A 16,329-nucleotide genomic window follows, 5' to 3' on the forward strand; every position below is an offset into this window, starting at 1 on the left:
GTTGAAGGGATTTTCAAAAAAATCAAGAACTGCAGATGTAAATTAATTGTTGAGATATAGTGGTAACTGGCACATCCACTGTATCAACACTAAACACCAAAGAATTTACAATTTGTTCACCTACATTTTCTATATACATGGCTTCTCTTTCCTGGAAATGATCTCTCTCTTTGCTCTGAAGGTTTTTAAGACTCTCAATCTGTTCCTGGAGTAGGCTACATCTTTCTTCGCTATCTCCAACCTTCTTGGTAAGGCTCTGAACTAGAATCTGCATGCTCTGCAGTGAAGACTCTTTCACAGACAGCTGATTCTTTGGAGTGCAAGATATAAGACAATTAGAGAAATGTAACCTGGGCTAAAAATAAATGACAGCATCGTGAATTCGTTAGCCTCTACAAAGCTAAAGCTAGCTTAGATTTACATTTCAACTTTTGTTTTATGTTGTCAGTGAAATTTGCTAGCTCATTCCAAAATACTACTAAGAATTATTTCAAGATGTTTTTGCAAGTTGGACTGGAAAAAAGTTATGTACAAATAAAAATTCATCAGCTTAACTAGAACTCATCAGAATAGGACTTTTATTCATCTAAGCAATGGTGCAAGACATAGGGGTATGCCCCCTAGTATAATGGAGCAGGATCCTTTGACTCTCACATCTGGGGGGTGGAGGAAAACCCATATAGGTCTATGCAGATTCGCCACTTCAGATGCCATGAACATAAACATATACTAATGGTATACCTTTAATTCTTCACTAGGGGTAAATGTTTCTTTGGCAACATTGCTTGAGTCACATGCTAGCTGCAAATCAATGATATAGGCTTCTTTTTCAGCTAGTTTCTTTTCCTTCTCTGCAAGCATGGCATCCATTTCAGCCCCTCGCTGATGCTGGGCCTCCAATTCGGCAATCTGGGAATGAAAAGATAGCTATACTTGTAACTTACATGTCTATCACCCACCCTCTTCCAGGTTACTGAGACCATGAAAGTCAAGTTTCTGACATGATCAAATTTTGACTGCAATGGTATAAATATTTAGCCTGGTATTGGCCCTCTCAGCCATGCAATTTCTGCACAATCAGCATTCCTGCAGCTCTCCATAGCCAACAGAAATGTTCACAGACAAGGCCTCTGTACAGCACAGCTACAGTCTGGGGAAAGCCATCACTTGTTTACATTTACTCCCATTGTTGCCAAAAAAAATAGGCCACAAAGAAAACAGAAGTCAGGGGGCATTTTGAGACAAAATCAGAGAGTTGGCAAGCTACCATCATCCCTATTCACAGTGCTCCCAATTCCAACTATTTGTAAACTACAGCAACAACAAATTTAAGGCCTGACTCCTCACCAATAAAAGGAATGGCAAAACTTCCATTTCCTTCAATGGGGCAGGATCTGGCATTTAGCCTCTACTGATATCTCTACAGGCTATTTTCACAACGCATCTGTTCAGTCTTAAAAGTAATTAAATTAAAAGTAATTCTACACTGAGTAGATGAAAACCCCTCGTTAACATCACATAATATCCTACCTTTTTTTGTAGTTCTTCATTTGTGTGTGTGTTCTGGAATTCTAGTTCTTCAACCCTCCTTCTAAGTACTAATAATTTCCCACGGTTAGCTGCAGCATTTTCCTGGTCACCATCTCTAGATACCTATATGGAAAGAGAGAGATTTTAGCCTCTAAAGGCAAAATAAAAGGTTTCCACAACTCCACTAATTCAGACAATACTGCAAGGCAAATTGTCATTCTACTTATGAAATACTACTGCACATTTCAGAGTTCCTCTCAGGACCCCCGTATTTTTAATGTCCCAACAAAATACTAAACAAAGAAGCCACAGAATTTATGTCAAGTCTGTGCAAAACCTTCAAAATTTAAGTATATCATGCTGACCACATATGCTGGATGGACATGCATTATCCTGTAAAAAAAAAAAAAAAAAGTCCACACATTTCTCCTGGCAAGCACAACCCACATAGCCAGAAAATGAAAGGGATGGAGAGAAGGGGTAAGGAGTTATTTTTTAGAGTATATATCAAACTATCCTGAAGTGAAACATTACTACCTGGAATTCTGTTAAAAAAAAAAATGTACTAGATAACTAATTTGTATAAATTATTTACAATTTACAATCACAAAACGTGCATCTACAAATCTGACAACCTAATTACATGCTTTCCAAGCAAGGACCAGTGATCTTCATCACAGATCACAATTGTATTAGTAAGTTAACTGTTAAATTACCAACCACCATATGCTTTGGAAGACATGCATAAAATCTATTAGCCCTTTAAAGTTATGTCCAATAGCAGCACAGTTTTCTAAAACAAAAAAACTATAAAGATTGAAGCATTAATCAATTCTTTTACAAGCTGCATGTACAATTGTACCAATGTGTCAAACATCATGCTGTTTTAAAGAAATACTGATATTTTTAAAAACATTTTTAAACCCGTTTATGATAATATTTCAATTACTGAAATGAAAGATTCTTATCTAATTTAATTTGCCATTTGTGTATTTTTCACATTTGGCCTTGGATAATAAAAACTGACTAGGCCCCTTCACTTTTGCAAGTAGTTATTTTTAGGGCTGTCAATTAATTACAGTTAACTCACACGATTAACTCAAAAAATGAATCACAATTAATTGCACTGTTAATACCAATTTAAATTTATTAAATATTTTGGATGTTTTCTACATTTTCACATATATTAGTTTCTAAAACATAGAATACAGAGTGTACAGCGCTCACTTTATATTATTTTTTATTACAAATATTTGCACTGTAAAAATGATAAACAAAATAAATAGTATTTTTCAATTCACCTCATATAAGTACTGTAGTGCAATCTGTTTATCCTGAAAATGTAACTTACAAATGTAGATTTTTTTTTTTGCAACTGCACTCAAAAACAAAACAATGTAAAACTTTAGAGCAGCAGTTCTCAAACTTCGTTGCACCGTGACCCCCTTCTGACAACAAAAATTACTACACAACCCCAGGAGGGGGGACCAAACCCTGAACCTGCCTGAGCCCTGCCAATCCGGGTGGGAGGGCCAAAGCCCAAGCCCCACCGCCCCAGTCTGGGGGGTCCAAAGCCCCAGCAAGTGTAATGCCAGCCCTGGCAACCCCATTAAAATGGGGTCAATCATCATCTCTGGGATCCCAAACCACAGTTTAAGAACCGTGGCTTTATAGCCTAACAAGTCCACTCAGCTCTACTTCCTGTACAGCCAATCTCTAAGACAAACAAGTTAGTTTACATTTATAGGAGATATTGCTGCCTGCTTCTTATTTACAATGCCACCTGAAAGTGAGAACAGGCATTCGCATGGCGTTTTTGTAGCCAGTGTTGTAATGTATTTAAGTGCCAGATATGCTAAACATTTGTATGTCCCTTCATGCTTCGACCACCATGTTTCCACGCTGATGTTCGTTAAAAAAAATAGTGTGTTAATTAAATTTGTGACTGAACTCCTTGGGGGAGAATAGTATGTCTCCTGCTCTGTTTTATCCGCATTCTGCCATACATTTCCTGTTATAGCAGTCTCGGATGCTGACCCACCACATGTTTGTTTTAAGAACACTTTCACAGCAGATTTGACAAAACGCAAAGAAGGTACTAACGTGAGATTTCTAAAAATAGCTACAGCATTCGACCCAAGATTTAAGAATCTGAAGTGCCTTCCAATATCTGAGAGGGACGAGGTGCGGAGCACGCTTTCAGAAGTTTTAAAAGAGCAACACTCCAATGCGAAAACTACAGAACCTGAACTACCAAAAAAGAAAATCAATCTTCTGCTGGTGGCATCTGACTCAGATGATAAAAAAGAACATGTCAGTCCCCTCTGTTTTGAATCTTTATTGAGCAGAACCCATCATCAGCATGGACACATGTCCTCTGGAATGGTGGTTGAAGCATGAAGGGACATATGAATCTTTAGCGCATCTGGCACATAAATATCGTGCGATGCCAGCTACAACAGTGCCTTGTGAATGCCTGTTCTCACTTTCAGGTGACACTGTAAACAAGACGCGGGCAACATCATCTCCTGCAAATTGTAACCAAACTTGTTTGTCTAAGCAATTGGGCTGAATGGACTTATAGGCTCTAAAATTTTACATTGTTTTGTTTTTGAATGCAGGGGGTTTTCTGTACATATTTGTAAGTTCAACTTTCATGATAGAGAGATTGCATTACAGTACTTGTATTAGGTGAATTGAAAAATACTATTTCTTTCGTTTTTTTACGGTACAAATATTTCTAATAAAAAATAAATGTAAAGTGAGCACTGTACACTTTGTATTCTATGTTGTAACTGAAATCAATATATTTGAAAATGTAAATAATATTGAAATAAATGGTATTCTATTATTAATAGCGCGATTAATCACAATTAATGTTTTAATTGCACGATTAATCACAATTAATTTTTTTAAACGCTTCACAGCTCTAGTTACTTTCTAACCAGTTTCCTCTTCTAGTTCTCATGTGTTAGCAAGATGGAGGAAAACGTGGGGTGCAAACATCCAAAGGGAATCATTATTCCTTTAAAAATAGTTTCCATTACATTTTGAATGGAATGTCCATGGAAACACTTCTTAACTTTTGTAAAAAGCTATAAAAAAGTGGATGGGTGGATGAATATACAAGATGGGTGGAAAACACACACACACACACACACACAAAGCCTTAATTTGACCTAACTAGTTCATCTCAGATCCTGGATTTTAAAATCAGGTCCACCCATGCAGATCTGATTACAGGATCGTGGTAAACTGAAGTCTAACTTTAAAAGTGGAAGGACAAACTCACTCTCTTTTTTTGCTCTGCTTTTTTCTCTTGTCCTTCTGATCCTGATAATTGCTTCTTAAGTTCTTCCAGTTGTGAGGTTAGTGATGTTACCTTGGCTTTGTTCTGCAGCTTTATCTTTGAAAGCTTGGCTTCAGAAGCTTCTTTTTCTTCCTACCAACATCAGAGTATATATATAATATCATAAATCTAAAACAGTTACCAAGAACTTCTACCTCCACAAGGACATTTAACTTCCTGACCAGAAGCCCTGCAACTATAAAGCAATTGGATAAAATTCCTTTCATTACTGCGAAGGGTCTGCACTGGGCTACTATGATACTCACAGGTATTGAAACTTAAGGGGCAGCATCACACTAAAAATTATATATTAAAGAAATTTTCCTTTCCTTTCCTAGTAATACTACTTCAAGGCCTAAACCTTCAAAAGTACATAGTGATTTGGAGTGCCTTAATTTTCAGATGCCTGACTGCAGACACCTAAATGGCCCTATTTTTGTAAGGCAGGTGACTCAGCTTACACTATCTCAGCTTTTTACTCAGCTGGGACAATGTAACTGGGATGAGGTGTTCCACTTCCTTGATGACAAACTAAATACTACACCGATATTATGAATGCTGGTCACTTGATCATTTGTGCCTCTGGTCAGCTACATTTAGATTCACAACACATTGCAGTGGAATGTTTCATTAAAAATAGTTTAGTTTGATTTGTTTTAACAAAAAAATATTTGTTCAATATTAGGTTTTGTAAAAGGCCATCTTTTGAAACTTATTTTTAGACTAACATGAAAATGTCCCATTAAAACAGAAGGGTGAAAACATATCTTTCAAGAACTCACGACAAATATGAGCTCTAATCAAAGAAGTTAATGGTGAAAATCCCTCAACAGTCTATAGCACATCTAGTATAAATTCCTTCCATTTACTGTGGCCAAAAATCAAGGGTGACATGCAGTACCATAAGGAATACAGAAATTATGATTGAAAGAAATTTGGAGGGAAAAGTAATTTTTTTATCTAAAGCAGCTCAGTCTGGGATAAGTCTGCATCCTAACCAAATGCGAAACAATATTTTGGACAATATTAACCTAAAAGGAGGAAAAAGTCCCTGTCCAGCTTTGCACAACCTTCAGTTTGCAACTGATAATAGTCCCCCACATTTATCAAGAGCATCTGTTCTTTCTTGGGGATTGCCTATATAATACCCAAAGCTGGTTACAATTCTGGAAACAGGAGGTAAATTGGTAGGAAGCTGTAATGTATCCCCATGGACCTGCAAACTGTGATCACTGCTTCCTTAGTCCCTAATATTGATATAACTGACTCTTAAGCCTGTTTTTAGGAAAACAGCTTATTCACCCAAGAAAACATGACTGCAGTTCATTTTCTTCTGCAGCTGAACAGTCAGTCACATTGATGTGTACACACAGTACCTTTAACCGATGATCTCTATTCCGAAGTTCATTATCCTTCTCTCTGATAAGTTCTTTGAGCTGTGTTACCAGCTGTTCAGTACGTGTCAGCTGTTCAGTCAAATCAGCCACCGACATGTTTGCTGCATCTTGCGAGCCATGAGCCTACAGACATTAAGTATACTTTTGATCAGACAAAATGGTGCAGACAGAGCTGGCTGTGCACAAATCACAGTCGTCAGCTTTTCAGCCAACCCAATCAAATTTAGGCAGAGGGTAGTATTTTTAAAACTTAAACATACCGTCTAGACAGCTTCAGGATAATTTGTCAAATATGAGTTACAGAAGCAGCACTGAAATGAAACCTTGGTAACTGAAATCTCTGTAACACACATTGTTCCCTTCAGTGCAAACTAAACTGTACTACAATACAGTGGAGACACTATGCTGTTATAATCTGACATGATAAAGAAATCCCTGATTGTTTTTCCCCTTCCATTACTCTATGCGTGGCTGTCTTTACATTCTGAACTCCTTGGAGCAGAGACTGCCCCTTTTTGTCTGCCTGGAAAGCAGCTAGCACATTGTAGGTGCCACCATAAACAATAAAATCTCTCATTTCCAGTCAATTCCACTGCAAAATTAGAAGCCACCTCAACTGAAATGTGATCACTTGCCAAAAGAAGGCTTGGCGGCAGAAATCTAGGCTGTGGGTGGAACGCATGCACCTGTCAGGACAAGGCTCAAGGGAGAGTTCTTGAAAATATCCAAGGAATCCACAGCACCCTACCCTTTTAAAACAACAGAACCAGCTGAAAAACTTAAAAAAAGTAAGGGGAGAAAAGAGGCATTTCTCCTACCTCTCACCACAAAAAATTGTTTAAAAAAAAAAAAGGAGTTGGCACAAAATTACAGCACTATTTACTTTACAAATCCATTTGTGTTGTTTTTAGAAACTTTTCTTGTATAGAGGGATGAGAAGTGATACACAGAGATTTTTACCCATTACTAGAAAAGATTAATAGTTTCACTGAATGTTGCCTAATTTTAGATACCTGGCAGTACTTTCAGCAGAAGAGAGAAAAACTCTTCCCATTACAAGCTATAAGATTCGTACTATTAAATATAATCTTGAAAATGGCAAAAATAATCCAAAGCCTCAAGAGTCACGCATTTTAAATCTAATACTGACGGTTAAATAGTCAGCATGATTTTAATTCTTGAGGTTCGCTGCTGGTGTTAATGCAACTAATGATATGTACAGCCAAGTGCTAGCCTGCAAAAAGGGATTAATTTAATGTTTACGTGGCTTCTGCTGATCTTTTCTTAACTCAAGATAAACACATCGAAAGTGAGCAGTGTAGTTGTGGCTAGACTCTGAAGATTAAAGCTAATTGGACTGGAAGCATTGAAGCCACCATTACCTTTAGTGACTATCTTAGAAGAACAGGTTAAGCAAGTTAAACAACAGCCCTTGCAAAAAAGCAAATACTTATTACCACATCTTGAATTGAAATTTTTAAAATTCACAAGTTTTTTAAAAAGTCAGCACTTACAAAGTTTTTGCTTTGTTTTGTTTTTTAAAATACTTACTACTGCTTTAGGGGATGAATCATCTCCAGTGCCCCATTTCCACATAGTTTCAAGATGGCTGTGAGAAGGAATAAGGAAATACAATTATACTGCAATGAATATCAGTACCACTTAGAAAACTATATACATAACAGACTTGTTTTCTGGTATTTTTTCTCCAGACCTTTCAGTTCAAGATAATTCAAGCTAATTTAATATTGTTTAAAAAAAAAACAAAAACACAACCCATTTGCTGAAACCTGATAGGAACTTTGACACCCAAGTCACATCACGAGTTGCTATTGATTATGAAGAAAGCGCTGTTTAATTCTTTTGTACATTATGTTACTTCTGCAGACAGGGAAGCCTCCGTAAAGTACCAACATTATCATCCCAAATATTTTTGGAAATTAAACTGAAAAAGACAATCTTAAAAATGTAAGTGCCTTAAAGTACTTTTTGGCACTAGTGCTATTTCCACCTACAAATAAAAGGTACAGACTGTACTCAGTTTGCTATCATATAACCTGACCTTAGACTCATGCTGTATTTGCCTCTGCAGTATGACAAATATTATTCCAATTCATATTTACAGAATGAACAGATTGCTGTGCACAAAAAATAAAGACATTGTGGCTTTCTGAGACTTTCTGCAACCTCCATGATTTCTGCAGGGGCCAGTGTGGCTGACCCCAGGGCTGGCCACACAGCTGGCTCAGGGGCCAGCTGTTCAGGTGGACGCTGGGGACAGCCACAGCAGCCGCTGCTCCAGCCGGGCGGAAAAACTACAGCCCCAGGCAGCGGTCCCCGGCTGGCCAGAACAGCTGCAGTCCACGGCTAGCCAGCCGGCACAACCACAGTCTGCAGCCCTCAGCAGCTGGTGCCGCTGGCCCCCTGTACCCTCCTATCATGGACAGGTCACGGTCCGTGAATTTTTGGTTTTTGCCCATGACCTGTCCATGACTTTTACTAAAAATACCCATGACTAACTAAATCGTAGCCTTGACTATGGCATATCACACTGTACAACAACTGAGCATCTCCCACTCATATGCCTAAGGGCCTAAATCTTGAGAAGGGCACTAACTAGGAATTGCAGGTGCTCAGCACCTCTCTGGTTCAGACCTAAACACAAGCTTTCAAAGAGCCTGATACCTAAATTATAAGTAATTTTTAAATTTAGTAGCCAACTTGATATGATGCAGCTTTGGGGCTCCTCTATTTCAAACATTTCAAGGCCTTTGAAATGTTTCTCCCCTTGATGCAGGAGTTACTCACACTAATGGCTCTGCCACACATTGCAAGAACAGGCCTTCCTGAATTTAATCACATCTTTCTAAAGCAAGTTTCCTATCAGATCCATTTTGTCAGCATGTACATGAAAGCTAATCCCACAGTACAGGCAGCTCAAATGTAAACTTATATGTACCGCAGCACTAAGAACATCTGGCTCATCTGACAGAATTTAGTTAACTCTTCAAGAGAGGCCTGTGCTATAATTTATCACATTTGGTTTGATGGCCTGCATTAAGAATACTACACACATCTTGCTGTACTTCTGACTTTGGCCAGTCTTCAAGTTGCAACAACAAATGAGAAGCCAAACAGCATCTGTTCAGTGGTCACCTTCAGCCCCCAACTAAAACCCCTCCAACGCATTATTAAGGATCTACAACCTATCCTAAAGGATGACCCAACACTCTCACAAGTCTTGGGAGACAGGCCAGTCCTTGCCTACAGACAGCCCCGCAACCTGAAGCAAATACTCACCAACAACCACATACCACACAACAGAACCACTAACCCAGGAACTTATCCTTGCAACAAAGCCCATTGCCAATTGTGCCCACATATCTATTCAGGGGACACCATCACAGGGCCTAATAACATCAGCCACACTATCAGAGGCTCGTTCACCTGCACATCCACCAATGTGATATATGCCATCATGTGCCAGCAATGCCCCTCTGCCATGTACATTGGTCAAACTGGACAGTCTCTACGTAAAAGAATAAATGGACACAAATCAGATGTCAAGAATTCTAACATTCATAAACCAGTCGGAGAACACTTCAATCTCTCTGGTCACGCAATCACAGACATGAAGGTCGCTATCTTAAAACAAAAAAACTTCAAATCCAGACTCCAGCGAGAAACTGCTGAATTGGAATTCATTTGCAAATTGGATACTATTAATTTAGGCTTAAATAGAGACTGGGAGTGGCTAAGTCATTATGCAAGGTAGCCTGTTTCCTCTTGTTTTTTCCTACCCCCCCCCCCCCCCCAGATGTTCTGGTTTAACTTGGATTTAAACTTGGAGAGTGGTCAGTTTAGATGAGCTATTACCAGCAGGAGAGTGAGTTTGTGTGTGTATGGGGGTGGGGGGGATGTGAGAAAACCTGGATCTATGCAGGAAATAGCCCGACTTGATTATGTAAAGAGTTGTCACTTTGGATGGGCTAACACCAGCAGGAGAGTGAATTTGTGTGGGGGGGTGGAGGGTGAGAAAACCTGGATTTGTGCTGGAAATGGCCCACCTGGTGATCACTTTAGATAAGCTATTACCAGCAGGACAGTGGGGTGGGAGGAGGTATTGTTTCATATTCTCTGTGTGTATATAAAGTCTGCTGCAGTTTCCACGGTATACATCTGATGAAGTGAGCTGTAGCTCACGAAAGCTCATGCTCAAATAAATTGGTTAGTCTCTAAGGTGCCACAAGTACTCCTTTTCTTTTTGCGAATACAGACTAACACGGCTGTTCCTCTGAAACCTGTCCCACAAGCAACACTTTTCAATGGAATGTAATTTGCCTTTTCAAATCTGCATGTATAGGTTTCAGTAAAAGCAGAGCAGAACAGCTGTGCTTCTGAATTCAGCAGATCAGTTTATTAAAAATGCTGGCACATACTTTATCTGAAAGGAAATGAAGAATGAGAGCACAGACTGTTATTAAAGCTGAGCATTTACCACTGCTAAGCTAGAAGCAGGGATCAGAGTGTTATGCAGGAAACATAACAGTCTCTTCTGGCTTTAAAAACCTATGAATCACAGAGGGACCTGGATGTGGATATCATTACTTTTTTCTTTTTTTTTGTTTTTAAACTCTCCTTCCTGCATCCCTCTTGAGTCACAAGACCCAATTTTGCCTTCAATAATACCTATGCATTCCTAGTAAAATGAAAGGGTATAATGAAGGCAGAATCTGGCTCAGTGTAGCTTGGGGCTGTGTGTAAATTTTTTGTACTTGTAAATGCTTTAAAACCCAACAAGCATTAGCTGATGCAGCAAGTTTAGTTCACTACATACCACATCCCCTTGGATACCCTGACCAATACTTTTGACATGTTATTTACATTACGGATGTTAATTAAGGAGCTTTCAGGAAGGGCAAGAACCAAAAACAAGTTGGGCAGCACACCTTCACTGGACTCTCTTTACCTATCAAGTCAACTGGGAGATACTGATGGGAGTTGTTTTTCTTAAATCAGCCAGAAGAAATGGTTTTTAGGAGTATAAGCATCAAGTTTATAAGAACTGAACCCTTAGGAATCAAATCCTGGCAAACACAACTCAATTCTTTCTCCTTCCAAAGAAGTTAAATGGAGCTCCACTTCATTTACCATGTGTGCATTTTTCAGATGTGAACTTAACCAGCAAATGCCTATCTGCTACGTAGAACATTAATTATCTATAGGCCCCAATGTTCTTAGTGACCATTCCTGAAGTTATAAAAGTTCTGATTTCCTCTCTCTTTCCATATCAATTCCAAACTCCTCACACTCATTTTCAAGTCTCTGCCCAGCCCCAGTACAGCATCCATCTCAGTCCTTATTGCCTCACCTCATGCACTCTGCTTTGACAACATCTTTGCTTTAACTGCACTATGTACCACTTTCTACTATGCCAGGAAAACCTCTTCTCCACCATGGAAAATTGGGGAAAGCCCACAAAACCTTTCTCCCTTAGATCTTGGGAGAAACTACAGAGGCCCTGTGCCTCCATACAGCCTCTGGGACATCATGTTGGTCTCCTCTGAGCCACGGAAGCAGTACGGCCCGAACTGAGTGGTTACTGTAATACACCATGAGAGGGAGGAGCAGAAATGATTGCTAACGAGGGTCCCACTCCTACAAACACTCACATGTGCTGTACGCATGTGGATAGTATCACTTATGTATTTGTAAAATTGCCCCAACCCTAAATATTACTTACAGAAATAGCTTTATATGCATGAGTAGTCATTTAATTGTCCTCAAGGGGCTGTCAGGGAATTATGTGCTTCTCTCTGACCCTCTTCCATAAATATGGGGATGGCAAAGAAGGATGCCCTAAAAGGTACTCCTTTCTACCCCCACCCTAGATGTGAATGGTAGTTCTCCCCATTCACCAGTGAGGGCAAAGGGGCACACTATGTACATTGGTGGAATTTGTAAGTAAGACCCTACTAAGTGTTTTTAATGTAAAATATCCTTTATTTTGTACTTGATATGTGTAAATTTAGGGGGAAATATACACTTTCAATAGTTTGTTCATTGCCATAGCATTATCTTGCTTCCATCCTCTCTACATTCCATGAATCCTGAATTTGATGTTGCCTGCTTGGGCAGTTATTCCTCCACTTTGTGTCTGATGCCAAAAAAACTACGTTAAAAGACAACATTGTGGTTGAGAATAAAAATAAAGTCAGCAAACTCAAGGTTATGAAACCTACAGCAAAAGGTAACTCAGATATTTGTGTGTATGGTGCATTCTACATTACTGAGTACCTTCTTTTATTTCTTACATTAACATACATGGAGTAATTAAACACATGTATTTGACCGTGTATGGCACCAGAAACACAGCACGTTTCCATACATCTGGAGCTCCATCCTTAAATATGCTCAGTTAATGGAAAGCTGTGCTGTATGTTTGTTATCAAACAAATGTTATCTGTAAGTCAAGATTTCTCCACAAATGCCAAATGGCTTTTGTCCTCATTGAGAATGGTCATGGAAAATCGGACGCTCAAAAAAAACTGGACACTATATTAAAAACACTACAAAATTGTCTTTAATGTATTAAAACTAATACCAAATATGAAAACTAATAGGGTGTCAGACTGAACAGTTCAACCTTAGGCTAAGAACAAACAAAAGCAGTCAACCTAAGGGTCTTTAAGTTTTCAGTCCCAGAACACAAGCTTATGAAGAGAAACAGTAATGTTTTAATCTCAAGTTATTTTTGACTGTTTTGCATAACTTTTACTATTCTGAAAGAAGGGTCATAAGCTAGGAATGACAAGTAGGCTGACTATTTGTAAATAGGGGAGATAATTATTCAAACTGGTCCTTTTGGCCTACACACGTTTATCTGACTTCAAGCCTACTCCAAGTTGCAAGTACACCCTAAATTAATATAACTGAAAAATTAGAAAACACTTTATTCGCAATATGAAGTTTAAAGCACTTGGTAGTTAGTTTAATTACTTCTCCTCTATAGTAACTTCACTTTCATTGTCCACACAGGATTTTCACAAAGCAGCAGGGAAGAAAGACCTTTTTCAAAAAATAAGAAAATATAACTGTAAAGCTACAGTGGAATTCAGGTGGGTGTGAAGTGCCTGGAATTATATGTAACTTTTACTTTCTTGTCTTTCTGATTTTCAAGTCATTGTGTCCTGAAGGAGCCATATTGGCTTCTTATTGTTCTTCCTTTCTTTCCTTTAATTGGGATAGTTTGCTGTTGTGCCTTTAATATTATCTAAAAATTATTATATAAAATTATTTAATATTAACAAGAAAAATTGCTGGCTCCCCTGAACTCCTTTTCTTCTTCGATTTTCCTCCCATGGGACCTTATCTATTAGTTGTCTGAGTCTGGTAAAGTCGGCTTTTTAAAAGTCCATTGTCCTTAATTTGCTGCTCTCATTCTTTCCTTTCCTTAGAACCATGGAGCCTATTATTTTATGAATGCTTTCACCCAACTTGCCTTCAACGTTCAGATTTACAACAAATTCCTCCCTTTAGGCAGAATCAAGTCTAAAATGGCTCCTCCTGGTTATTTCCTCCACCAGCTGAAACAAGAAGTTGTCCCCAACACATTCCAAGAACTTATGGGAGATTTTGTGTTTTGCTGTATTACTTTTCCAGCAGATATCTGGGTATTTAAAGTCCCTCATTACTACCAGGTCTTGTGTTTTGGATATGTCTATTATTTGTGCTAGAAACACCTAATTCACCTTTTCCTCCTGATTTACTGAGCTTCCTTCCCCCATGCTACACTGGGCATGCCCTTTTTTGTGAGATGCCCCAGGAATTCAGATGCAATGGATTACACATCTCCTGAATATTTCCTGTTCAATCATGACTACACCACAGTCCTGGGAGCCCACTGCAGCTCTAGCCTGAGCCTATAACCAAGGCAACAGCTACACTACAGTGGCCCTCCTTTCCCAACTGGGTTTCCAGGGCACATGCCATGTTTGGGGGAGAAAGGGGTTTTCCCCAATGGCGGTGTCAACCCCGGGCGTACTGAAGTCGCGTGTCCCAGCACTGGCCAGTCTCTTGCGCTGCCAGGGCGCCACGGAGCAACGCAACAAGAGCGTCCCGAGTTACCATCAGGATCCAGGAGACTAGAGGGCACCGCCGAGTGCTGCCGCCGGCCCAGCCACTACGTCCTTGGGGGCGGACGGGGCCTGGCTGCAGACAATAGGAGCCCAATCTCCGTCCCTCCCCGCAGGCTGGGCCGGACCCGGCTGAGGAGGAGTCACCCCCCTCCCCAGCTGCGCCCAGGCCGGTCCGGGACCCGATGCTGCTCACCTGCGAGCCGCACCGGGGGGGGGGGGAGGGGGGAGAATCCGGGCCCCGCTCACCTGCGAGCCGCACCGGGGGGGGGGAGAATCCGGGCCCCGCTCACCTGCGAGCCGCACCGGGGGGGGGGAGGGGGGAGAATCCGGGCCCCGCTCACCTGCGAGCCGCACCGGGGGGGGGGGAGGGGAGGGGGGAGAATCCGGGCCCCGCTCACCTGCGAGCCGCACCGGGGGGGGGGGGAGGGGGGAGAATCCGGGCCCCGCTCACCTGCGAGCCGCACCGGGGGGGGGAGGGGAGGGGGGAGAATCCGGGCCCCGCTCACCTGCGAGCCGCACCGGGGGGGGGAGGGGGGAGAATCCGGGCCCCGCTCACCTGCGAGCCGCACCGGGGGGGGGGAGGGGAGGGGGGGAGAATCCGGGCCCCGCTCACCTGCGAGCCGCACCGGGGGGGGGGAGGGGAGAGAATCCGGGCCCCGCTCACCTGCGAGCCGCACCGGGGGGGGGGGAGGGGGGAGAATCCGGGCCCCGCTCACCTGCGAGCCGCACCGGGGGGGGGAGGGGGGAGAATCCGGGCCCCGCTCACCTGCGAGCCGCACCGGGGGGGGGGAGGGGAGGGGGGGAGAATCCGGGCCCCGCTCACCTGCGAGCCGCACCGGGGGGGGGGAGGGGAGAGAATCCGGGCCCCGCTCACCTGCGAGCCGCACCGGGGGGGGGGGAGGGGGGAGAATCCGGGCCCCGCTCACCTGCGAGCCGCACCGGGGGGGGGGAGGGGAGGGGGGAGAATCCGGGCCCCGCTCACCTGCGAGCCGCACCGGGGGGGGGGAGGGGAGGGGGGAGAATCCGGGCCCCGCTCACCTGCGAGCCGCACCGGGGGGGGGGGGGAGGGGGGAGAATCCGGGCCCCGCTCACCTGCGAGCCGCACCGGGGGGGGGGGGAGGGGGGAGAATCCGGGCCCCGCTCACCTGCGAGCCGCACCGGGGGGGGGGGAGGGGGGAGAATCCGGGCCCCGCTCACCTGCGAGCGGCACCGGGGGGGGGCGGGGCCGGGCCGGGCCACGAGGGTATCCGGGGAGGGGGAGCGCGCCCTAGGGGCGGCGGTGCCGGCTGCAGCAGCGAGGGCTCCGGCTCCGCCTCTTCGGCCCGGCCCAGGTGCTGCAGGGACAACAACTCGCCACCATCCCGGCGTCAGCAGCACCACGGCCGGGCATACGTCAGCGCGTCGTCGCCTCCCAGAGCGCAGCCAATGGCGAGACGGTCCCGCTCGCAGTCGCGTCATCGCCCCCTGGAGAACGTGTGGGGGAGGGGAGCTGCCTGGGGTGGAGCCTCCGCCAGGCGGGCGGGGCTTGTACAAAGGGCCGGGGGAGCTGTCCAGGGGCGAAGGGAGGGAGGTGGGGGTGTTCCCACCCTTGTGTGAAGGGAGGGGAAAGTCAAGTGTCGTTTCCTCTGGGGGGCTCAGGGCTCGGCATCCCTGACCCCAGATCCAGGGCATGTCATGGGGCTAGCAGGGGTCGCGCTTGCCCTTGCCCTTGCTGAGCAGATGTTCCTCACACAGACTCTAGTCCCAGCACTGTGTCACCGTAAGTGCCTGTTCCACCTTATGTGCCTCAGTTTCCCCATCAATCAAACAGGGATAACAATCCCTTTACAAGATCCTGGAGACCCTCCTCACCAGCAAGGCCGGCTGTGTCTCAGCGCCTTGTGGGCCTGTGTATCTGGACCCATCTTTTTATTTA

At 43.1% G+C, this 16,329-nt stretch overlaps 1 protein-coding gene across 6 annotated transcripts in view; it reads right to left on the reverse strand.

The window, feature by feature from the left end:
* LOC125637640 (uncharacterized) overlaps positions 1-15,795 on the reverse strand; it is a 67,149-nt gene extending 51,354 nt beyond the window's left edge. For 5 of the 6 annotated variants that reach the window (XM_075129499.1, XM_075129496.1, XM_075129497.1 and 2 more), the window contains exons 1-7: positions 15,612-15,795; positions 7,828-7,885; positions 6,256-6,399; positions 4,823-4,972; positions 1,531-1,653; positions 742-909; positions 125-310 (exon numbers count right to left, since the gene is read on the reverse strand). In XM_075129499.1, the coding sequence (XP_074985600.1) occupies positions 125-310; positions 742-909; positions 1,531-1,653; positions 4,823-4,972; positions 6,256-6,399; positions 7,828-7,872 (816 nt within the window). In that variant the 5' untranslated portion in view covers positions 7,873-7,885; positions 15,612-15,795. Of the gene's footprint in view, positions 1-124; positions 311-741; positions 910-1,530; positions 1,654-4,822; positions 4,973-6,255; positions 6,400-7,827; positions 7,886-14,607; positions 14,623-15,611 lie in introns of those variants that run through there. The other variant, XM_048852345.2, reaches the window with a different exon arrangement.
* Positions 15,796-16,329: the final 534 nt, after the last annotated feature.

Source organism: Caretta caretta, chromosome 6, assembly GCF_965140235.1.
Source record: "Caretta caretta isolate rCarCar2 chromosome 6, rCarCar1.hap1, whole genome shotgun sequence".
NCBI lineage: Eukaryota > Metazoa > Chordata > Testudines > Cheloniidae > Caretta > Caretta caretta.